General features: G+C 40.3%; 1 protein-coding gene across 3 annotated transcripts in view; it reads right to left on the reverse strand.

The window, feature by feature from the left end:
* ppp2r3b (protein phosphatase 2, regulatory subunit B'', beta) overlaps positions 1–24,755 on the reverse strand; it is a 66,548-nt gene that overhangs the window by 18,501 nt on the left and 23,292 nt on the right. For 2 of the 3 annotated variants that reach the window (XM_034186353.1, XM_034186352.1), the window contains exons 3-5: positions 9,865–10,050; positions 6,590–6,693; positions 5,964–6,066 (exon numbers count right to left, since the gene is read on the reverse strand). In XM_034186353.1, the coding sequence (XP_034042244.1) occupies positions 5,964–6,066; positions 6,590–6,693; positions 9,865–10,050 (393 nt within the window). Of the gene's footprint in view, positions 1–5,963; positions 6,067–6,589; positions 6,694–9,864; positions 10,051–15,272; positions 15,594–24,755 lie in introns of those variants that run through there. The other variant, XM_034186354.1, reaches the window with a different exon arrangement.

Below are 24,755 nucleotides of genomic sequence, written 5' to 3' on the forward strand. Positions count from 1 at the left end.
ACCAAAGCCAATAATTCCGGCTTGATCAGTTTTTTGGGAGAAACTTTGGCAGAGGTCTAAAGAATCGAGCTAATCATTATTTTTACTAGCAACCAATGTGTTAGTCATTCAGTTCATAAATTATATAAATATGTATGTATATGTATATAAAATAATCAGAAACTGAAGGCAGATTCACATTACTTATCTACAATTATGATGCCTTTATGATAAAATGGGTTTTGTAAAAATCTAACTACTTTATCACTAGTATGAACTGGTTTACAGATATAACTAGCATGTGGAAAATCCTTATCACTCACCAAACAAAAAGGTTACATAAATAAATAAGGACAAACCAGCCAGACTTTGGTTAATTTTGGAGGCATCAGATTAATATAAAAAAACAAGCTGTGTAAGTTAGAGAATATCCCATAAACCTTTCTGCTGCCTGCCACACGGATGATGGAAATTAGGAGCAGGTGCAGTTGGAGCTTGAAATGAGCTAATCAGTTTCTGTTATGTCCAAAGCCTCGGTCTGCTGGACACCACTGCTCACTGAAACCAGTTTAAAAAAACAATAAAACAAACAAAAAAAACCATACAGTATTTTCTTGAGTATAACTTTCATTTAAAAGAAAAAGTTACTTTGGGAGGTCCAACAACTTGTATTTCAAAGTGACTTATATATGAAAAAATACTGCATTATCATCTATAGCCACAAGATGGGACCTTGTACATGTGTGACAAGCTGCTCCTGTGTAGAAGTCCAAAGTCCAAGAAGTGTAAGATGAAAAATCAGCTCTGAATGAGAGGGGAAAGAAACTGTTTGTCTTACAGAATGAATAAATTCAAGAAATAATGATCTCAACCTGGAAGACCACACTGTGGAATAAAGAGAGGGACTGTAACTTTTATATTGCTCGGCAAAACATTTGTTTGGACTGTGCAAGACAACAAGAACAGCAACGGAAAGTTAGCTAAGCTAAGGTAAATCAGTTATCTTATAAATGTGAAAGGTCCTTTATGTGTTGTAAATACAGTTGTATGCAAAAGTTTGGGCCCCCCTGATGATTTCCATGATATTCCTTTAGAAATCATTGGTTGCTATGATCAGCAATTTCAGTTAAATATATCATATACCAGACAAACAGTGATATTTGAGAAGTGAAATGAAGTTTACAGGATTTACAGAAAGTGTGCAATAATTCTTTAAACAAAATTAGGCAGGTGCATAAATTTGGGCACCGCAACAGAAAAAATACATCAATACTGCCATGCAGAAATAACAGCCTCTAAACACTTCCTATAGCTTCCAATGACAGACTGTATTCTGGCTGAAGGTATTTTGGACCATTCTTCTTTACAAAATATCTCAGGTTTGTTGGTTTCCGAGCAGGTACAGCCCGCTTAAAATCACACCACAGATTTTCAATAATATTCAGGTTCTGGGGACTGAGATGGCCATTCCAGAACATTGTACTTGTTCTTCTGCATGAATGCCTTAGTAGATTTTGAGAAGTGTTTAGGATCGTTGTCTTGTTGAAAGATCCAGCCCCGGCGCAACTTCAACTTTGTCACTGAGTCTTGAACATCGTTCTCAAGAATCTGCTGATATTGACTGGAATCCATGTGACCCTCAACTTTAACAAGATTCCCAGTACCTGCACTGGCCACACAGCCCCACAGCATGATGGAACCACCTTCAAATTTTATTGTAGGTAGCAAGTGTTTTTCTTGGAATGCTGTGTTTTTTTCAGCCATCCATACTGCCCCTTGTTATGTCCAAATAACTCAATTTTAGTTTCATCAGTCCACAGCACCTTATTCCAAAATGAAGCTGGCTTGTCCAAATGTGCTTTAGCATACCTCAAGCGTCTGTCTGTGGTGTGTATGCAGAAAAGGCTTCCTCTGCATTACAGCATCAAACAGCATCTCCTTGTGCAAAGTGCGCTGTATAGTTGAACAATGCACAGACACACTATCTGCAGCAAGATCATGTTGTAGGTCTTTGGAGCAGGTCTGTGGGTTGACTATGACTGTTCTCACCATCCTTCGCTTCAGCTTATCTGAGATTTTTCTTGGCCTGCCACTTAGGACCTTAACTAGTACTGTGCCTGCAGTCTTCCATTTCCTCACTATGTTCCTCACAGTGGAACTGACAGCTGAAATCTCTGAGACAGCTTTTTGTATCCTTCCCCTAAACCATAATGTTGAACAATCTTTGTTTTCAGGTCATTTGAGAGCTGTTTGCTGCCACTCATTAGAAGAGATGCAAAGAGGGGAAACATTTGCAAATGGTCACCTTAAATACCCTTTCTCATGATTGGATTCACCTGTGTAAGGAGGTCAAGAGTCAATGACCTTGCCAAACCAATTTTGTGTTCCAATAATTAGTGCTAAATGTCTTCAAATCAATAAAATGACAAGGGTGCCCAAATTTATGCACCTGCCTAATGTTGTTTAAAAAAAATGATCACACACTTTCTGTAAATACAATATAAAAGGTGATGGTCTCGTGGTTAAGGCGTTGGGCTTGAGACCATAAGATCCTCGGTTCAAATCCCAGCCTGACTGGAAAATCACTATGGGCCCTTGGGCAAGGTCCGTAATCCCCTAGTTGCTCCCAGTGTGCAGTGAGCACCTTGTATGGCAGCACCCTGACATTTGAATGTGAGGCATTATTTGTAAAGCACTTTGAGCGTCTGATGCAGATGGAAATGCACTATATAAATGCAGTCCATTTACCATTTACTTCTCAAATATCAGTGTGTTTGTCTGCTATATGATATATTTAACTGAAATTTGTGATCCAGACAATCAATGATTTATAAAGGAAAATCATGGGAATTATCAGGGGGCCCAAACTTTTGCATACAACTATAAATGAATTAAGTGCTAAGTTTTCAAACTTTTACAAAAATTGATGTTTACGTTATACAGGATGTTATGTTCAGTGGCCAAAAACAGTTCACGCAAATTTTACACCTTGTGCAAAAACGTTAATTAGCTCATTAGCTTCTGATTGCAAATGCAGTGTTTGCAATATAAATAAGTAAATCTGTGATTAAATTCATTTTGTTTCTCATTGCATTTCAAAGATAGATGCAACTTACACTGCAGAAACTACAGCAATATCTGGTTTAAAGTAGCAAGTCTCCAAGTTAATTTGTCTTAAAAGCACTTTAATCACAACCTTCATTAACACAGAATAGTTTTCAAACCACAGTATTTCATTTTGTAAATGTCATTTAAATATTGTTGCGCAGACATTTAAATCAGCAAAAATTTAAACTGTTGACTGGTAAAGTGAAGCTTTTTAAAAACTGAACAAGTCTGTTCTTTGTATTCAACCTTGAAAAAAAAAAAATCACTTGAAGGGTTGGGTCTTTTCCCAATAAATAAACAATTACTGGATTAATAAATTGGTTGTAGATTGTTTTTTCAGTTGATGACAGCTTCAGCATCAGAACGGCTAAAAGAAAACGAGCGTTCACCTGGGGGGAATGTGGGGGGGTCGCTGCATTTCAAATCAAATCTCGGCCTTTTTCTTTTCATGACACCGGCTCACGTCTTTTATTTATTTTACTTGCTTCCCCTTTTCTTGGGCCAAGAATTGTTGACATAAATGCGAAGCTGGCAGTGAAATTAAAAGGCCTTATTGTGGGGCAGCCGTCGTGCCTCTTTGACTCTCACTGGGAGAAATTAAATCATAGCGAAACACATAAATCACAGGACACAGGAAACAGGCGGGGACAGTCAGATCTACTCCACTGCAATCCGCCTTTCATTCATCAAAGCAGTCAAAGGTGATTCTCTGAGCACAGCCATACAAATTACACCACGTGTGCCACGAGCCATCTCTGACGGTATGCTAACGGCTGCGGCCGCTTCTGCCAGCATGAAAATTAATCAGGTGTGGGCGGAGCTCCACCAGCTTGCCAGGCTGAATGAGAAAAAAGTCAGCACGGCATGTTCACACGGTAACCGCTGATTTACACGTGTTCACCTGCATGTGTGCGGCTACCTGAGACTCTGGGACGCTCATTTGTTTTTTGTTTATTCCGTAATTTGCACTTTAGGGTGCTCAAAGTACAAGTGAAAGGAAGAGAACATACTTCTGCTCAGCACAACATTCACAGCAGACATTTTAATGATTTGTAAGCCTTGTGAAGTGTTGAGGCTTCGATACTTGAATCCCAGCCTAATGCTTCACTAAAAGCTTCATAACTTGAAATTTAACAGCTCAGAAACCAACATCACCAAGTGGTAAAAAAAAAAAAAAAAAAAAAAAAAAAGGAGTACAGTATGCTACTCTAAACCTGTCAACTACTGCACCTGAAGATAATTTCTGACGATTTAAAAGCTAGTAATGTTTTTGTAAAAACCAGTTATGACTGAATCTTTTTAAATTGGATTTTTTTATGTACCCCCCCCCACATACTAATATTGCACAACAGATATATTTACAGTAAAGTTACACAAAAATCAGTGACGCTGCTTAAAAATACTATGTTTGCCAGATGGCAAAACAATAACTAGGGGTGTTCATACACCCTCCCCCCACTTAAAAAAAGAAATGATACATGTCCAGATAAATGGACTATAATACGACTCAAGAATTACTTTTTAAAATTATGGAATGAGTATTTGAGACTCAGTGCTGTATGGTGCAGTCCGATACAATTCTTTATTTAAAATTTTCAGGAGAAATTAGAATAAACAAAAAGTGGCATTGCTTACCTTCAAATAGATATTTCATGAAAACCCAGGAACCTTAATTCAGGTTTTTACTACTGCAGTGCAGCATTTTGGCACTGTCTCTACTCGCCTTTTGTTCACCACTGTATGTTCACCACATACAGTAACAGAAAACACATCTTAGAAGAAGCCCAGAAGAAGCCAGCTGTTGCTCGCACAGCATAAATTTCCTTTTCTGAAACCTTTATGACAGCATTAACAAGTTGTGAAGCAAACAGGTACATTTATCAGTTATGGGATGCCAATTTTGTTTTTACCACACAGTTATAAATTCTTGTGACCAGTCTCAAAAGAAGCTCTTGCTGAGCTTTTAAAATTTTACAAGAGTTTGAAGATGCAAAAGAATAATTGTAAATAGCTTAATGCAACCTATTCATAACGTTAAACTTGAGCCATCGACCAATTTCATAGTATTACCTATAAATCGATTAAGGAGTCTGCGTATTGATGTAGTCATATCGATTCCTGTATTTTCCAGAGTATAAGACTCTTTTTAAAAAAAAGTAGTTTAGGAGGTCCTCCAACTTATACTCTGGTGTGACATAACAAAAAATCACACATTCATTATTAACAATAATAATTATAATCACTATCTCAGGAATAAAAATGAACTATAGTAATAAAAGAATAAATGGCAATAATAAAAGCTACACTACAACAATGCACAAAAATCCCCAGTTAAAGAGCTGATAATACAAAAAAAAGTGTGAGATATACTCCAGAAAATACGGTCCTTTAAAATAAATTTTTGATTCCTATCACTAATTGTTACACCTCTATTTATGACCTCATTTAATAATTTATTTTTTTAATATTGAAGGCTTCAGAAAATCAACTTGCCATTTTTCCCCCCACTTGATCGCGGATTAATCAAATAACGCAAACTTTACTGACAGATTGAAAGTATAAATTGACTTTTCAACATGAATCTTTTGAAAGAAATCCATCAAACCAAAAACACCAAAACAAAAAAACCCATGCCCAAAGACCTGTAAGGGTTATTTGAAGTGGAGTTCCACACCAGCTGACATGACTGCGATCCCTTTAATAGGCTTCTTTTCTACTGGCTTACATACAATGACATCAATGAATTAGTCGTCCACCACATGGAGGAAAAACCACTGCCTCAGCAGGACAATCCATAAATTAAGACCAGCTTGCACTTTCCCAGTAAATGGAGTTTGCCAACTCCTTCCTCTCCGTGGGTGTGCTGCACACTGTACCTGCAGGAATGGAATAAAGTCATCTTGTTCCAGGTAATTGCAGCCAGGCTTGGCCAAGAGGTGCACAAATTTGGAAGCTTCATCGTGACAGGTCTGCAGAGTCCTGGAGAACAAAAGAGAGAACAGATGGTTTGCAAGGCTACCGCTACCACTACCCCCCCCAAAACTTTAAGTTTCCCCTCCAAAGAGCAAGTGCAGATCTAATGCATTCAGGAATTAGGATTCCGAGTGGTCGCTGTGTGATATGAAGTGTGTGTTGTGGTTGTGACGGTGACAGTGTTAGCTCTGGCCTCTTGTTTAAGAACCGCTCAGTTATGAGCTCGTGTCAAAGGTCGAGTCTGCGCGGCTCTCTGGAGGTTGACGCATTAATACGAGAGCGCTGTAAGAGACTTCAGCACGCAGACAGCACACCCTCAGCAAGTCTGCGGCCCGACGGTTTCACAGTACAAACGCCACTGCTACTCACACGTGAACGTTTGTGCAATCAGTGTTTTTCTTTGAAATGAAACGCGGCGCGCCGTTAGAGCGCGTAGAAGCATGCAGCACCCGTGATCCCCGGCGACCTGGCCACGCTCGCTCAGAGGAGACGGTCTGTGTGAGTGCAATGAGAGGCCTTATTGTCTTACTTTCTCCACATAGCCACAAACTTGTGAACAGACACGAAGCCTGTCCTGTCGCCTCCAGCCGAGGCAGAACAATGTGCCTTCCAGTAGAGAGGACAGTCGCAGGCCTGGAGAGAGGAGAGGGAAGAGTGTGCTGAGGGGGCGGGGCTGCCACAGCTTGGCTGTGCAAAACATCAGAAAAATGCTTGAAACCATTTCCACAGCTGAAAGTTAATCACAGTAACTTTGTTCGTATAGAGTGCTCAAGAAACCACACCAAAGCGCCTACATCATCACAAACCATCAGAATTTAAAAACAGTCTTAAACATTAATAACAATGCAATAACTTGAATGGCACTCAGAGCATGCATTAGTCCGCCACAAACCCAATCTCACCTGTTCTCAGATATTAATGTTCTACCTGTGCCTATTTTTATTATAACTATTTTATTTACCTTTGCCAGGAGCTATGTTTTCACCTTGTGACCATTTGTTGGTTGATTAAAAGTAGGATTACGCAAAAAACTACTGAACATTAAGATTTTTTTTTTTTGGGTTCACTTAATGTAAAGAACCGAATCTGGATCCGCCCCTTTAAATGGATCCTCTCCAAAACGTTACTGGTTTCGTCCTTGGCCTATACCCCACGCTTCCACCAAGCTTCAAGAAAACCGGTTTAGTAATTTTGCTTAATCCTGGTAAAAAACAAACAAACAACATGGACATGAGTCAAAACAATACCTCCGTGTCAGCGGTAACAAAACCAGAAAATAACTCATTATAAACCTGTAAGTTCCAATCTGAAATAAATATTCTTCAGTCTGATTTTAAAGGACAGAACTTAAAATCTGTTTAGAAATAAATGCAAACAAACCAATTTACAATAATCAGAATATATAATAAAATATCCAAAGTTATTTAATAACAATAGGCTATGTAACAAAACAAACATGACACTAATAATTAGAAAGTTGACTTCAATCCAGTCTTTAAAACCAATCTTAAACCCTAATAATGTTCTGTTGTCTATTATTAGTTTTATGATTTTATCCTTATTATATCTGCTGATTCTTAACTTTTATTTGTACTTAGTATCTTAAATTTAACTGTTCTTATGGATGTATTTTTTGTTTTATTGCTGTTCTGATGTTTTAGTATGTTCAGCATTTTTAAAATGTTTCCACTAAAATCAATCAATCAACATTTATTTATAAAGTGTTTTACAGCACCGACTGGTGTCCAAAGTGCTCAATAAAAACACAAATTCACAAAAATAAAACACATATAGAATAAAATTTTAAAACAGAACATGTCACCTCCCCACTAAGTGTTAAAAACCAGTTTAAATAAATAAGTCTTTAACTTAGATTTAAAAAGTGCGAGGTCAGGAATAGTATGTAACTCAAGAGGTAGCTCGTTCCACAGTCTGGGGCCGGCTACTGTGAAAGCATGATCACCCCAGCGTTTATATCTTGACCTCAGAACATCTAAGTAAAGCTGGCCATACGCCCTTAATGTCCTACTGTAGGTGCGCAAAGTTAAAATTTTCAGACAAGTGGGGGGGGTGCACAAGGCCATAATAGCTTTAAAAACAAACATTAAAATTTTAAATCAATTCTAAAACGAACTGGAAGCAGTGGAGTGAGTACAGGACGGGTGTAATATGCTCACGTCTGTAAGTGTTTGTTTAAAAGACGAGCAGCAGCATTCTGGACCAATTGGAGATGTGCAAGAGACGATGATAATGCCTGAATAAAGTGCATTACAATGATCAAGTCTGGAGCTGATGAAAGCATGAATGGCCATCTCAAGATCACGCCTACTGAGGAAGTGCTTTATTTTAGCCAAAAGGCAAAGTTGGAAAAAAACTAGCTTGATAACGATAGAGAATGAATAAGTTGATAATAAATGTCTCTACCATGAACAGAAAAGGCCCAATCTTTGCAGTGTTCCACAAGTGAAATGCAAAATCTACTCAAAATATAGCTTCCAATTATATATGAAAACATATGAAGAAAGAAATGAAAGGAAAAGGCAAAAAAAAAAAAAAAAAAAAAAAGAAAATTAATGGAACTAAAACAAGAGAAAGTTTTTAAGTTTTATAATCTAATTTTTGCCAGAATTCCAGAGTCACTATCATCCACTGAATAAAAGCTGATCATGCTGATGTTCAACAATATGAAATAATTTTTACACGGCATTGTCTGTCCATAGAAGCAGGATAAATGTCTATAATGATTCTGACTTTTTAAAAATTTTTCATATTTGATCAAAAAACGCGCCTGTCCATTGTCTTAACTCGTTAACAGTTGCAAAAATTAGCAGTATCATATTTTAGATTTTTGTCTTATACAGAGTAATGAAGGATATGGTGTATAATAAAAATAGAATTTAACCTTTATTTAACCAGGTTAGTCCCACTGAGATCCAGATGTTTTTTTGCAAGAGAGACCTGGATAATTAAGAAGTTTCTAGTTCACCTAACCTGCATGTCTTTAAATATGGGAGGAAACTGGAGCACCCAGAGGAAACCTACACAAACAAGGGGAGAACATGCAAACTCCAGACAGAAAGGCCACAGGTGGGATTTGATCCCATGGCCTTCTTGCTGTGAGGCAACAGTACTAACTATTAAGCCACCATGCTGCCCATTTTTTTTATACTGGTATTCACGATGGAGAGTCGCTTACTACTATTATAAAAATGATTATTATTATTTTTAATAACAGTGACAGTATTATGCCGTCACTGGATGAAGGAGCAGATTGCACCATTGTGATGAATCCGAGTACGTACGGTAAGTAAATGAGTGAGTAGGAGGGACACAGGTCGGATGTACTATGCTGCCACCATCTTAAAAAAACAAAACAGAAAACAGTTCCTGGTGTACATTTGTACCATGCCAGGCCCCTTGGATGGGGCTCCTGTTTTCATGTATGTCCACCATCTTCTTCAACTTTTCCTGGGAAGTTCTTCTTCTTCAGTTACCGTAGTGTAGTAAATCATCCGCTCACCATTTGACTACTACTAAATGCCTACCACGTATTCTGTTACCCCCAGGGATTGTGTCGTACTGCTTTTCGCCTACTGTATCATATGCTAGTAACCAAAATGCAGTCTTGCCTCACTTTAAAAACTTCCCTGTGGAAACACGGCTGTGGTTTCTCTGTGCGCTCAAACTGTTTTCCACGCAGTCTGAAAGTGACAAACATTCATAAAGTCGGGAGATAAACAGCGCTAATGAAGATAGTTTTCCTCTGCGGCACCAGAACCTGCACGCTACTAATCACATTCTCACCTTGGCAACCTGGCCCATGTCCTCAAAGGTGGCCCTTTCATTTGGGAATTGGGAAAATATTTTCTCAATTTTGGAAATGAGGCTGTCAATGTTGAGGTTGGCTTGAGGCCGGCCCTGTGGGAAGTAGAACTTTGGAATGCTTTCGCTGAGCGCTGTGGTGACGGGCTTCTCTGTCTTCAGCTGGACCTGAGATGAACACAGAAATAAAGTACGTTAGCCGCGTGTGCTAGTCCACGCTAATATGCCCAAACAATTTTCACAGTCAGCTTTTCATTACACACAGACATTTAACCTCACTCCTAAAGGTCGCTGCAGGTCACTCAGGGAAAGATCGTTATTATCTAAAACCATTTTCACAACCCGCTTATTTGGAAGCGAGTGGAAACAATCAATTAGTTAGTTCACTGGGAGTAAAATCGTTCTCAGATACTTTGATGAAAGCACAAGCCATTATTACTGGAGAAATGCAACTTTTGACTGGTTTAAACCTAACAATGAATTTTGTGCAAACTTTAAGTTGCTCCAAAAAGTATATTTTTGTTTAATTCTGGAAAATTCTAATTGTAATTCAATAGATACTACACCAAGGACTGCATGATTGGAACCATTTCAAAGTACCACATATTAGCCTGTTTTTGAACCACTTTTTTTTTTTGGGGGGGGGGATAAAAAATAACAATAAAATTTACCTTTACATCAAGTATTAATTCAACATTGTTGGTTCATAAGCTTAGCAATATATATTGCATTGAATAATAGCTCAATATAAATTATTTTGTGTTATTTTATTGGACAAGATAAATAATACTAGAAAATGGAAGTGGGAAAAAGTTCCACATCAAGTCCCAAGACATACTGCATATCATGAACTGGGCAATGACAGGATATCTTAACTCTGCCCCACTTCTGGTAAGTGTTATCTTGTACTATAGAGCGTAACTTCAACCTAAAGCTATCCAACTCTGACTGTGAGCAACAGTTGAGTGTCGTTTTGACCGTTGGGGTTTTACATAATTATTGTATGGCCTTGCCTTACAATATAAAGCGCCTTGGGGCAACTGTTTGTTGTGATTTGGCGCTATATAAAAAAATTGATTGATTGATTGATCTGTGTGGCTTCAGTCTTCTAGCCCAGAATTTCCCAAGGAGGAGCACCATTACCTCCAGAGGTACTCGAGACGTTTGAAATAAATGTAAAATGTAATGAACAAAAAAGTTTAATGTGTTTAGTTCATTGTATAAACAAGTTTCTAACAACTGCCTGCACATGGAAAGTTTTCTTGAAAAACATGGGTGAGATCGAGGACACTGAAGCGCTTCTGAGATTCCCATTTCTCTAATGAAGGAGGTTGGAAATGACACTTCCTACTGAATGTAAGAGCAAACACTTCATATACCGACGTGCTGCTTTTCCCTCACGGCGCGTGAGGAAAAAAAGGAAGCCAACTCCCTCAAAGGGTATGTTCCAACCAACCTTACGTTGGCATACAGCAATAATATATGGGAATAGTACGTACTGGTAATCTGATGTTTCCTTGTCGCTGTGACAAGTGAAAACAGCTCAATATTTCAAGCTTTCACAGTGCATGCCGTCACAGTGTAGAGCTAGCTGCTGCTCTCACAGCCAGCAGTGGTAGAATTTTTTGGCGCCCTCCCACTGAAAACAGGAAACATCAGCTTTACCGTTTCCTGCACACCACCACCATGTGGACGCAGTCCCAGAAGCACCATTTTTTGGGGTTGTCTGTGTTTGCACTGAGACAGCCATCCTGATCATTCAACAAGCCAAAACAACGGCACTGAGCAAGCAGGAAGTGAAGCCTGAAGACAGGAAGCTCCAACTGGGCCGCGATCTATCAGGGGCATTTTTTTTAAAATCCCCATTTCATCTCATTGGATGGATCCAAGAAAAGCCTAATTAGCACCACAAGAGACCCCTTTGTATTTCCTAAAAACACATGACCTGATTGAAGGTGGTGCCGTGCTCCTTTGGTTGCTACATATGGAGCCTGCTGATGTCATAAAGAGTGCGCGGTTTACTGCTCACTGTGTCTTGGGGCAGTGTCATACATCTTTGGAACACTGCTGGTTGAAAGGGGAACATTCAGTCAACCCTTTTTTTTTTTAATGAAGTTTGCTAATCTGCGTTAATAAAAATGACCAAAATTTGGCCTTCCCCAACCCCCCCCCCCCCCCAAGGCTGTCACTCAGTAGTATGAGCGGTAATATGAACAATTTTGCGCACTTTCCATGTTTTCACGTGCTTGTACAACCATGTTTCAGCTAATGTCTGCTGTGCTAACTCTTGCAGTTGCGTGCTATACCGTATTCTCTTGTTCTGAGCATATTGCAAGTTCCTGATGTCGCGTATTTCTGCTGCTTCTAAATATCTCGGTGGGCCGGACTGGTCAGAGGGTAACTGACACCTCAAACCAAAAGTCAAAAGCAAAGTCAAACCAACATGGAACAACACCCCTGATTTGTGTGCACGGTCTATGTGACACCATCGCATAAAGTCTTGTTGGGTCACTGCGTCTTGAGGGTTATATGGGGATCAGCTCAGACACTTTTAGCTTCCTCTTGACACCGCTTCAGTTCTCTTACCCATGATGTGACAGTGACATAGGCTGGAAGAGCTTTCAGAGGCTGCACACATGCCTTCATGGATTTTTTTTAAATTTCTCTCCCTCAACAGTAAAAATAGAAAATCTTAATTGTAGCTCTGCACTCAGTTTACTTGTGCTAAATTTAATGAGTTACCAAGTGATAAAGCTCAAAGAAACTACATCTTAGAACAGGGGTACCTGTTACCACTATTATTAAAAAATAATTTTTATTATTAATTATTTTTAATGCACTGACTAATGGGTATATTCATTTTAATAAGTAGTTTTTAAATTCATTTTAAACTGTTATCAATTCTCTGATATAATACACCAAAGTTTAGATTTATATATTAGCTATGTGTACTAGCATTGTTAACTTATTTTAAATATTGTTACAATAGTGCTTTTATCTTGTATTTGTTTTAATGTTATTTGTAAACTTTTAGTTATTACGCAAGACCCAATGGAAATAAGTGTTTTCACTTTACTGTCTTATATCCATGTATTTTTTTTAAACATATATACTTTGGTATGTGTATTGAATTGTACTTTTAATAATTCAATCTACTCTACATACCTTGTTAAACTGTGCTTACATCTCAACTTTTTCATACACTATTTTCCAGAGTATTTTTTCCTGTATGATAAATTCTTTAATTTTGGATTTTGTGCATTGTTGTAGTGTAGTTTTTATTACTGGCATTTACTCTTTTATTATTAGAGCTTTCCTGGGAAAGTTCTATATGAATAGACAGACATAATTATTCTTAGTAACAATGTGTGATATTTCAATATATGTCACATGGTCTCCCAAACTAGTAAAAAAACAAAACAAAACAAAAAAACCCAAACAAAAACAAACAACTTATACCATGCCCACTGTTAAATATTTAGTCCTACACATAAATGTGTAACAGGTTTTCATTTCCCATCTTAAAACTGTAATCCCTTTGATTTTGTAATGATATAAATCCTAAAACATAATTTTCTGTGGCACCACTATAATTTTCTTCTTTAGTACTGATTTGAAGGATTCATAATCTTTCTTATATCGCCAATTTGACCAAAATTCCCCTTTTCACGGGAAATTAGAATTTTGAACCACATGGGTAAAAACTGAAACAATACCACGACACACTGGGGAAACTCAATTTATCCATCATGCCATCTGAGACAGAGGCCGCTGCTATGCTACATATGCTAGTGTTAGCTTCATGGAGCCAAAGAAGAGCGGTAGAACTTTAACCAAAAGTACCAAAACAACAACTGTCGCAAGTAATGAATATAGGCCACTAGAACTTCCATTGGGAAGAACTCCAGCTAAACTCTTGATATGTTTTATACAAATGTTTTGCTGGATATGTGCTGGACAGCTATAACAATCCCACAGGTCTGCTGTGTCAGATATCAATGCTAATGTGAGTTACAGTTACAAAGTTTTTATTTGTTTTGCCAAAAAGAGCCAGTAGGGAGGCTAAAGTCTGATCAAACCCTTATTAAAACTATTTCCCCCAACCGAGTTGCAAGTCAGAAAATCCCAGTTTCCACTGAATGCAGCATGAGAACTCACTGTGTATTGCATCTGCGATGGAAGAAAATACCTCATCAGCAACTAAATTAAATGTAATTTTGTGATATACTGCAGAAGTAAAACTACTTCATAATAACTTGAGTTCAACATGAAGTAAATTTTGGTGAAAATTTCAAGGCAATGCACCTTTAAGACTCAATAACACCATTACCCAAAGCCTTGACACAGAGGTAAATGCGCGGGGTGGGGGGTGGAATCTGTCCCTCTCTTCTGTCCAAACACACACACACACCTGTCTGTGAACACATGTTTAGAGCGATTGTTGAGGAATGATCTGAGCTCCATCAGCGAGCTGCTGAACCTCTGCTCGGCGTCAGCTGTGGCTATAAAAGGGCATAAACATGTCCTGTTGCCCCGCGCGCACCAGAAGAGGTCTGAGGCACAGCCGCTAAGCCACGTGACATTTTGCACCATCACAACAATGCAGCCGGAGAGCAGTCGGGCAGCTGAGAACAACATATTACCAAACACCAAACTTTATCCAACAACAAAGGCTCACAGATCGATTTCGTAACACCACGCTACTCCAAAACCAAAACAAATCCCCCACCCACCTCAACTTTAAAACGCTCGGTTCACAATAAATTCTTTATTATATAAAAACTGTCTTTTCCTGGGATTTGTATCTTTGCTGTAGTTGAGAATGTTTTATGTAAACAGAAACACCCTGAGAGGTCACTTTGAGTCTTTGGGAAACTGTGATGAACAAATTTATTGGATTTTTTTTTTTCCTGACATTTTATAGACCCCCCCCAAAAAACATTTAAACTGGCCATTAACTGAAATTAGAATTTGCAGACCCAACCCAAATATAATCAAATTACTACGAATACTGTGCGTGTTGTTATTGTGCATTTGTAACTGAATGTCGGAATGCGCTAGCTTGGCGAGGACATTTTTACAAATGGTAATTCTAGCGTTTACTCACATTACAGCCACTCTATTAAGCAGTAACATAAAGTTGTTTGACTATTCTCCACAGTTACAGAGTACCTGTAACTCAGCACTGTTCTCAACACCATTTCCTCATATAAAAGCTAAATAAATTTTAAATAGAATTTAAATAAAATGGTTTTCTTGTAAAATTATGAAGTGATAAGGAACATAATTTTCTGCAAACCAGCTATTCGGTTTGTATCCAACAGCAGAATTATGAGTGCAGGCTGAAGGAGCTGCCCGCTGGCCTGTGCCACTGGAATTTAAACACCTGCCTGTCCTTGCTGGAAGGCTCTGAGTCTTTTCTTGAATCTGGAGGGCAGCACAAAGTCACAGCCGCGAGCCAGCAGAGCCAGCTCCTTCCTCAGGTCAGGATCCTGACGCAGAGATAACTCCCTCATCCTCATCCTTGCGCAGCACGGGATGGAGAACACATACACACCAACACGCTCGGTCCAACGCTGTCCTCACGACGCTGTGAAGCGCAGCGTCACGATTCACGATCAGCTCTGGAAAGCAACAGGAACGTCCCAGTGGTGATCCTCCGGTAAAGCAGCTACTGTTGTGACACTCTCCTGTTCCAGATCAGGTTGGTCAGCTCTCACCTCTGCCTGGTGCTCTGTGTCGATCCAGACGCAACAAGCGCATGCTCTGGGTCAGGGAGTCTTTGCCTCAGAGCTTGTGGGAGATAAGGAGTGACAGGCTGCATGTGTGCGGGAGTCAGCGATGGGAGGGGTGTGTGATGAAGCTGCCCTTTTCAATTTGCATTCCTCAGAGCTCACAGAAGGTTATGTAAAGCGGCAGACCTGCTGTTGCAGCCTGCAGACGCGAAACAAAGGGATGTAGCTCAATTCTGCAAATGCACATTCAGAGACTCGTCTGAGCCGGCTGTTTATGATTCTGTGCGCGGAGGGTCACGCAAAGTTTACATGTCATAAGCATGACTAATCCTGATTAGATGTTACGACTAAACAGTGAAAAAGTATGTTGAAGAAGTGCTGGTACACGTGGATGAGTACACACAGACCCCGTTGGGCACGGCAACAGACTTTTTTCTAAATCTGAACAGCACACATCAGATTTAAGTTGGATTGTCTGAGCAGGATTCGGCGAGGTCTGAACACAAATGTGGCTGGACTCTGGCAAGCTCGGTGATCACGGCGTCAAACTTCCTCACTACGTTCGTGCGCCCACAGCGTCCTCTCCACTGTGGCGGCGGTCAGTGCGGTTGTAACGGCAAGAAAGAAAACAAGCTTCTTACTCTGCGGCGCCTTCTCGGCAAGAAAATCTGCTGAATATGTTCAGTTCCATGTGTCACATACATCCAAATTATACACATGTTCACATCCACATGCACACACACCTCAGTATGACCAAGGACCAGGTCAAGCCTTTGACCCCTCAAAGCCAAGGCATTTAAATAATTATATAAAACAGATCATACAAAGAAGTGGGCCGAAGGTTCTCTGTCTCTCTCTCTCTCTCACACACACACACACACACACACACACACACACACACACACACACACACACACACACACACACACACACACACACACACACACACACACACACACACACACACGGGTTGGTAAGGTTTGACCTTACACTTGGAGCAATTTACACTCAACAAAAATATAAACGCAACACTTTTGGTTTTGCTCCCATTTTGTATGAGATGAACTGAAAGATCTAAAACTTTTTCCACATACACAATATCACCATTTCCCTCAAATATTGTTCACAAACCAGTCTAAATCTGTGATAGTGAGCACTTCTCCTTTGCTGAGATAATCCATCCCACCTCACAGGTGTGCCATACCAAGATGCTGATTAGACACCATGATTAGTGCACAGGTGTGCCTTAGACTGCAGATTTGTAGGGGGGACCGTTCTGTCGGCGACACCGGGTCTAAATATTGGTGGTCCAACTCCTATCCCACAGAGCCACCTACTCTATAAACTTAACTCACCTACGTTAAAGTGTCATTCAGCATCTCTGTCTAACCACAGCAATAACAGAAAGAAAGCAAATACACACATTAGAGAAAAAAAAAGAGCCAGATTTACATAAAAAAGGTAGAGTAAAATAATGATTGTTAGACTGTCATTTTTATTAAAAAACACTTATTTTTATTGAATAGTCCTAACCAATAAAACTGACTTGAGTTTCTGGTTTTCTTTCAAAGTCAAAATTATTTGACTATGAACACCCCCCCCAAAATGTAGATCATCTTAGCATCTTTTTTTAGTGTTGAATTGTTAAAATTAAACTAAGGGGAGGGAGGAGGACAATATAAGCGGCAAGCTAAAAATCACCAAAACCTACAAACACCTCAATAAGAAGCCTGTTGAACAACAATTCTTCCCGTCTAATCGGGGGTTTGTGTTTTGCTTTCCCTTTGCAAGTTTGGGCTGCCAGCCATTCCACATCTTATTATAGTTGATGGGCAGCAGAAGGGGGTTGGATGTGTCAAACTCAAAGAATGATGACCACACCAGTCGGCGCCTATTAAAAGAACCAGCGAGCACTGCTGGGGCAACATGAGATACCAGATCGACACAAACAAGGGTGTATCTTTAGTCCCCCACACAAACATCTACTTCCGGTCACGTCTGTCCTGGAGTGACAGCTATTATATCAATTCTCCATAAACGTAGAGATCTAAAAAGTCGCCTTTGCAGGAGTGACTGCACATGGGGGAAGGCGCCACACAAACAAATATGTTGCACGTTTAATTAAAGTGAAACAGGATAGAAAAGTGAGCATTAGTGTTACAGCAGGGGTGAAAAAGCCCCTACATCAAGGACGCTCCGTGCCAATAAACATGTATTTGTGACATTATTTCCCAGAGAAAGTGACAGCACACTCACAATGAAATTATTATTTTTAGATGACAGGATCAAAAAGTCTGCATTCTTCCACTGGATTCTGCTCAAAACAGCTTCCTGTAATCGTCTACACCGCAATCTGCTTGAGCCTGATAAACCGTTTGTTCGAAGGCTTTACACGCCAACTGCCTTTTGTCGCTGCTCATCAATTCGAACCAAATACACAAAGAACAGCGCCAAGGCCAAAATAAAACCTGGGATATCACATGAAACTGTCAAAGCACAAGTAAGACTGTTTGGTCCATTTTTGTGTTGGAGTAAACTGAGTGTGAAGTGTACGCTACACAAAGAGACGTTAAAATGCAGCAGAGATAATGATGTGTGCTTTACATGCGTGCCAACGACATCCTGGAGGGTTTAAACAAAAGCACGTGCGTTTTGAACAGCAGCTTGGACCGAGTAAAATTAGAGATCAAACTCCAAGAGGGCAGCCGAGAGTGACATGAACGCACACATTCAGGGGCTGAAGAGACGCTAACGAGAGACGCTCGCGGTCGTTGAGAAATCAGCACGGACAGGCTGCTAAAGTACAATAAACAAACATGACAACAAATGCTATCAGATATATATATATATATATATATATATATATATATATATATAAATTTAAAAAATCTGTGTCAGTATTGTGTGTTGCATTAATAAATTTACAGATTTAGAACTATAAAGAAATGGTTCCCAAATGTTTTCTGCTGAGCCCTATCCTGGAACACAAGAAAATAAATAAACACACACACTAAATAGATACATAGAAAAATAATAATAATAATAATAATCAGTCTTTCACATCCCACTTACAGCTCTGATATAACAGCTTCATTGTTAAACTTAACTTTAATGACACTTCAAATTACACACACACTTCCAATTATCGCTTCTTGAAGACGTTGGACAGAAACGGACTGTATTTAAGCTCAGATTTCTGAACCAAATTTTGGATCTCCACAAGATTCAGGTGAAGTCATGATGTGAAACACATAAAGGTAGAAGACAAACATGTACAGAAGAAGGACTGCATTTCTATCACGCCTTTTCCATCTAGCAGATACTCAAAACGCTTTACAATGATGCCTCACACTGAGTAGCCCAATCAAGATGGACATATAAGATTTTGAGATTCTACTTGTTGAATTTTGATACTTTTTTTTGTTGTCGTTACCTCACAGCGATGCCTTGGCTGCGGAATTTACTACTTACTCAGGAACTGACTTTCTCAGCCAAGGCCGGTACCCATTTTTACAGCTGGGTGAACTGAGACAATACAGATTAAGCATCTTGTCCAAGGACACAGACAGGTAGCACGAGTGGAATTCAAACTCAAGTCTACTCACTGGCAGATCAGCTCCCTGCCACAAGTTACAAAGGATGCAGCCGATTCCTCTTCTTGTGCGGAGGTGACGTCGCTGGGTCAAGGGCGTGCAGACGAGATCTAGCGTGTTTGATTTTTTTGTGCCACAAGTGATCAATGATCAATGGAACAGTGTGTGTGTGGGTTGTGCGTCTGTGTAGCTGACCAATCACGGCATTTCCCTGAGGCATGTGATTTCAACATGGCATCACACAGTGTAATGAGGGAAAAGCAAATGTCTGAGCTACCTGCTACACACTTGATCACCGGGTACTGAACTGTAAAATGTTGAGTTATGGCTTCCTCCTTGGTTGGCGGCCTCTTAGGCGATGGTGAATGGACTGCATTTATATAACACTTTTCCATCTGCATCGGACACTCAAAGCACTTTACAATAATGCCTCACATTCACCCTGATGTCAGGGTGCTGCCATACAAGGTGCCCACTACACAACGGGAGCAACTAGGGGATTAAGGACCTTGCCCAAGGGCCCTTAGTGAGTTTCCGGTCAGGCTGGGATTTGAACCAAGGATCCTCTGGTTTCAAGCTCAACGCTTAACCACTAGACCATCACCTCCCCTAAAACAATGATGATGTGACCTAGCGCTCTCTTAAAAGGTGAATGATGGTGATTCATTTCTACCTGATGACTTCCAACGTATATAACAGTTCCTTATTTGTGATCCTGAAATTCGGATGGAAGAAGCAGCAGCAGCATCTCATATGTAACTCCTGCGGCCAATTGGTGCCTTTGCTTATCCCAGGATTCTGTATCGTGAACAGGATGAGAGTCTACACCTTCCCCAGTCCATCACCTCTCTGAGCCTGGTGTTATCTTTTATTGTCTGCTCTTCAATGCAAGAAGGCACAAGTTCTTTAGGTAGGCCCTTAAACACAGGCATGTGGTCCTCAATAAACCTAATTAAATTTTAATCTTAATTATGGTAAAATAACGGCACAGAAGCTTTAAAAAGCAATTTAATCTATTTGTGTTAACGCACAGAAAATGTAACTGAAGAACACGTAAAATAAATCTGTCTTAACTATAATTTTAAGTAAATTTATATGGAAATAAAGTAGACATGGTGAGTGACTGAATGCAGACAGTTTGTGGAATATGAGTACAGATGATGTATATATAAAATGTAAACAAATGCAATTTCACAGCTCTGGGGAAAAAGCTGTCTCTCGGTCTTGTGGTCCGAGTTCTTATGTTCCTGTTTTTATAATCACTGGAAGCCAAAATCAAACCTGAAAATAACATTTCATTAATCGCCCAGCCCTACATCTCGATTCACTTTGTTTACACGAGTAATGAGATTAGCAAAATAATGTCTGGACAAGTAGCATGTCTTATTCAAGATACAACATGCAGGCTGAAATTACACTGAAAGGAAATGAATGGCAGGAGGGTGGAACTATCATAATTAAATCTCACCCTGAGGGATTCCCCAAACTGTCAGTACAAGTACACAATGTCCCAAAACTATCCCAGTACCAACAACATGTACTGACATGATGAAAACAACAACTTTAACTCTATCACTACAGAGGGATGGAATCACACATGGTTCCTACTACGACTGCACAACTCACACAGCTGTGAAATCCAGAAAGCATGGGAACAATCCTCCCCAATCTGATGTCTGAGACTGGGATTTCAGATACAGGCGGTGATGGGCTAAAAATAGTCCCAAACCAATGACAACACGGCAGTGGGCTCAGGGAAGGGTCAACAAGCACAACATGCATAAAAGCAATAATCCAGTGAGAGAATCTCACATTAAACGTTAACATTAACATTAAACATACATAACATTAAACGTCTCATGGACTGCATAGCCGATAAAAATCGGTGGCTAAACCAGAATTTCCTCCATCCAAATGAGGAAAAAACTGACTGCATTTTGTTTGGCGACACCTCATTTGAAGACTTTGGGTTACTGGCATCTAATTTTAAATCTACAGTAAAAAACCTTGGTGTTATTTTGGACAGTTCTTTAAGATTTGAAAACCAGATTGCCAGTGTGGTTAGAGCGAGCTTTTATCAATTACGTCTTAACAAAGGTAAAACCTTTTTTAAACCGTTCAGACCTTGAAAAAATAATTCAAGCTCTTATTAGTTCAAGGATCGGCTACTGTAACGCACTTTATGTTGGAGTCCCTCTGTCCTGTCTGAATCACCTCCAGCTGGTACAAAACGCCGCTGCCCGTTTTTTAACAAACATACATAGACATCAGCACATCACCCCAGTCCTTTCTTCATTGCATTGGCTTCCAGTTTCTTTTAGAGTTGATTTTAAAATTTTGCTTTTTGTTTTTAAAGCCCTCAATGGCCTTGCCCCTCTGTACTTGTCTGAGTTTCGGTGTTGTAAAGGGCTCTATAAATAAACATTGATTGATGACTGATTGATTGACTGTTGGAATAAAAGAAAGAACCATAGACGAGCAAAAGGTCAGAAACAAACCAGCAGCAGATAAAGACTTACACTACAATTTTAAATATCACCACTAAATAATTTATTTTAGCTTTCTTGTTTGTTGGGTTACCACAGCAGGTCCAGTATGGACTTGACATATTTCACACCAGATGTCCCTCCTGATGCAACTCCAGATGTTCATGAAGAATGGGGCACGGGTGGCCTTCAATCAGGGACTTCGGTTTTGGAGGCAAGCATGCCAACAACTTGAGTTCTACGACACAGATTTAAGGCCTTAACTACGACAAAATGTTCAACTATTGCTAGACAGCTAGATACTTTATTAATCCCTGAGGAGAAATTCAGGTATCTTGTAGCTCACAGGTACAAATAATAAATAAAAGACAACAACAGCAACCAAGCATGAAAAGTTAAAACTTGGGCAAATAATGATGATAAAATATTACAAATATTAAAAATGTGATAAAAGATTAAAAAATAATCAATGAATAAATCAAATAATAAATAGAGGGACATCGGTCCATTGCACAGTGGCCATGAGGGGTTTCAGGGCGCAGCAGCAGCCAGCTCAGGAGCCTCTGCCATCGACTGAGTTGATGAACAGTCTGCTGGCTGTGGAGAGGAAGGACCTCCTGTGCCGCACAGTGCACGAGCGCAGGGAGATGAGCTGCCCACTGCGACTGCTGCCTGTTCTGCCAGAATGTGGTGGAGCAGGTGACTAGCATTGTGCTTGATGGCCAGCAGCTTGCCCATCATACACCTCTCCACCACAATTCCCAGTGGGAATAGGCTCCTTCCCAACACCGACCCGGCCTTCCTGAGCAAGCTTGTCCAGACGCTTGGTGTCCCTGTCTGTGACGCTGCCTCCCCAGCAGACAGCAGCACGAGGGAGGATGCTTGCCACCACCGACTGATAGAACATCTGCAGCATCTCCCCACAGACATCAAAGGACATGAGCTTCCTTAGGATGAACAGCCGACTCGGTCCCTTCCTGTACAGCGCATCCAGATTAGCCGACCAGTGCAGCTTGTTGTCCAGGTGCACAGTATTTATAGGTCTGCACCATCTCAATGCTGTTGCAACCTGGATGTTGATGGGTTGCACGGGAAATCTGGACCTGCAGAAGTCCCTCATCTTTCTGAGCTTCTCTCTCAGTAAGAAAGGCTGGATGGTACCAAAACACTCAAAAGGTCAAAGAACACAATCCTCATGTAACTCCCAGGCTCATCCAAGTAAGTGTGAGGCCGGTGGAGCATGTAGAGGACAGCGTCATCCACTCCAATACACTCCTGGTACCCAAACTGCAGGGGATCATGAGCATGTTGTGTCTGCAGTTTCAGGTGGCGAAGGAGCAGCCTCTCCAGAGTCTTCATGATGTGAGACGTGAGGTCTGTAGTCATTAAGCTCAGCTGGGTGCCCAGCCTTGGGTACCAGTGCGAGACATGATGATTTCCACAAGACAGGGACTTTCTCCATCTGCAGGCTGGAGCTGAAGAGCATCTGGAACAGCTCAGCCAGTTGGTCAGCACAGACCTTCAGCAATCTGGGACACACATCATCTGGACCAGCAGCCTTACCCGGATGCAGTCGCTTCAGCTCTGCCCTCACCTCATCCAATGTGAAGGACACGGGGGCAAGCAGGTGGGGGGGGGGGGGGGGGGGGGGGGGGGGTCTGCGGTGATGGAGCTGCAGTGAGGAGAAGATAGAGAAAGGGGGAAAAGAGGGAAAGCTGGAGAGGGGGAGAGGATTGGTGGGGCTGCAGCAGTGGGTACCGGACAGGTCCCCGTGGACGCTGACTCAAACCTACTATAAAACATGTTGAACTCCACATTTTAACCTCCTGTTGTTTTTTTCAGGTGTACAAGAGGCATCGTTTTTCTGTATAATCAACTCTTTAATTGGGATTTTGTGCACTGCTACACTTTTTTCTTAATTTCATTGTTGCAGTATATTTTGTTTAATGTACTGATTCCTGGGAAAGCCCTATATAAATAGCTATTATATATATATATATTACTATTAATAATAATGAAAGCATGATTTTTTTTGGTACACAAGTTCCAAAGGAATATAAGTTACAGGACCTCATAAACACCCATGTTTCTAGGTTTATAAATACCTCTTTTGTAGCACAATACTGATTTAGAATGCAAACACTATCACTGGCTAACTGGCTAATTAACATAGTGGCATGGGGCAAGTAAAACACACTTGAATAAACCAGCTCTTCTTGACTATGTCCAGGTGAAAATGTCATTAGAAGGGTGTGGTAACTGGGAGAGGATCCCTGTGGAGGTAAATGTGCATATATTTATTTTTAAAACGACCAATTATAAAGTTAGCTGCTTACCTTAGCCTCTTAGCCACCAGCGGCACTGCGCGCCAGTGAGTCATTATTGGAAGTTGAATGCTGATGAGAGGCCTGTTCTGTAAAGCCTTCTTTTTTATGCTTCTACAACTTCATAACTCTGTAGCCAGGTAATCGCATTGATGTGGGCGTGACCCTTTCAAAGTTCTCTGTGGCATTGGTGGGTGTCGCAATGCAACATACCACCAGAACAGTAGGGGTGTGACATGAAGAATGCAGGCACTTTCTTGCTGCCTACATCGCTACTCGTAATGCTGTTTTTTTCTTGAGACGGACAAATTTGTCCCTCAACGACCTCCACTTCTTTATACAATCTTCAACCTCCAAAGCAATGCTATGTGCAATTTCCCTCCGTGAATTGCTGGTCCTTTGAGTGTATTTATAGTTTTTCAACACTGTGTTGTAAAGGTTGACATATTTGCACACTCCCTCTGCCAAACGTTCCTTTATTTGATCCATGATTGGAATGTAATCCTGGGCGCACAGCAAACAATTTAAAATATAACGGGAGGAGAAGTGCACAGCCCGTGTGGTCTCCATTGTTTTGATGTGTAGTTTAAATTTTTGGGAGATGCACGCCAGGCTATGGAGAGGGGCTCGCAACGACGCAGAGGACTCTCGTGTGGCTATGAAGTTGCCAATACATAGCAGCATAAATTGGGCTTAAGGCCTCACCCCACTTCTAAATATACAGCCTAGTTTGCA

Source organism: Thalassophryne amazonica, chromosome 14 (genome assembly GCF_902500255.1).
Source record: "Thalassophryne amazonica chromosome 14, fThaAma1.1, whole genome shotgun sequence".
Taxonomy (NCBI): Eukaryota; Metazoa; Chordata; class Actinopteri; order Batrachoidiformes; family Batrachoididae; genus Thalassophryne; species Thalassophryne amazonica.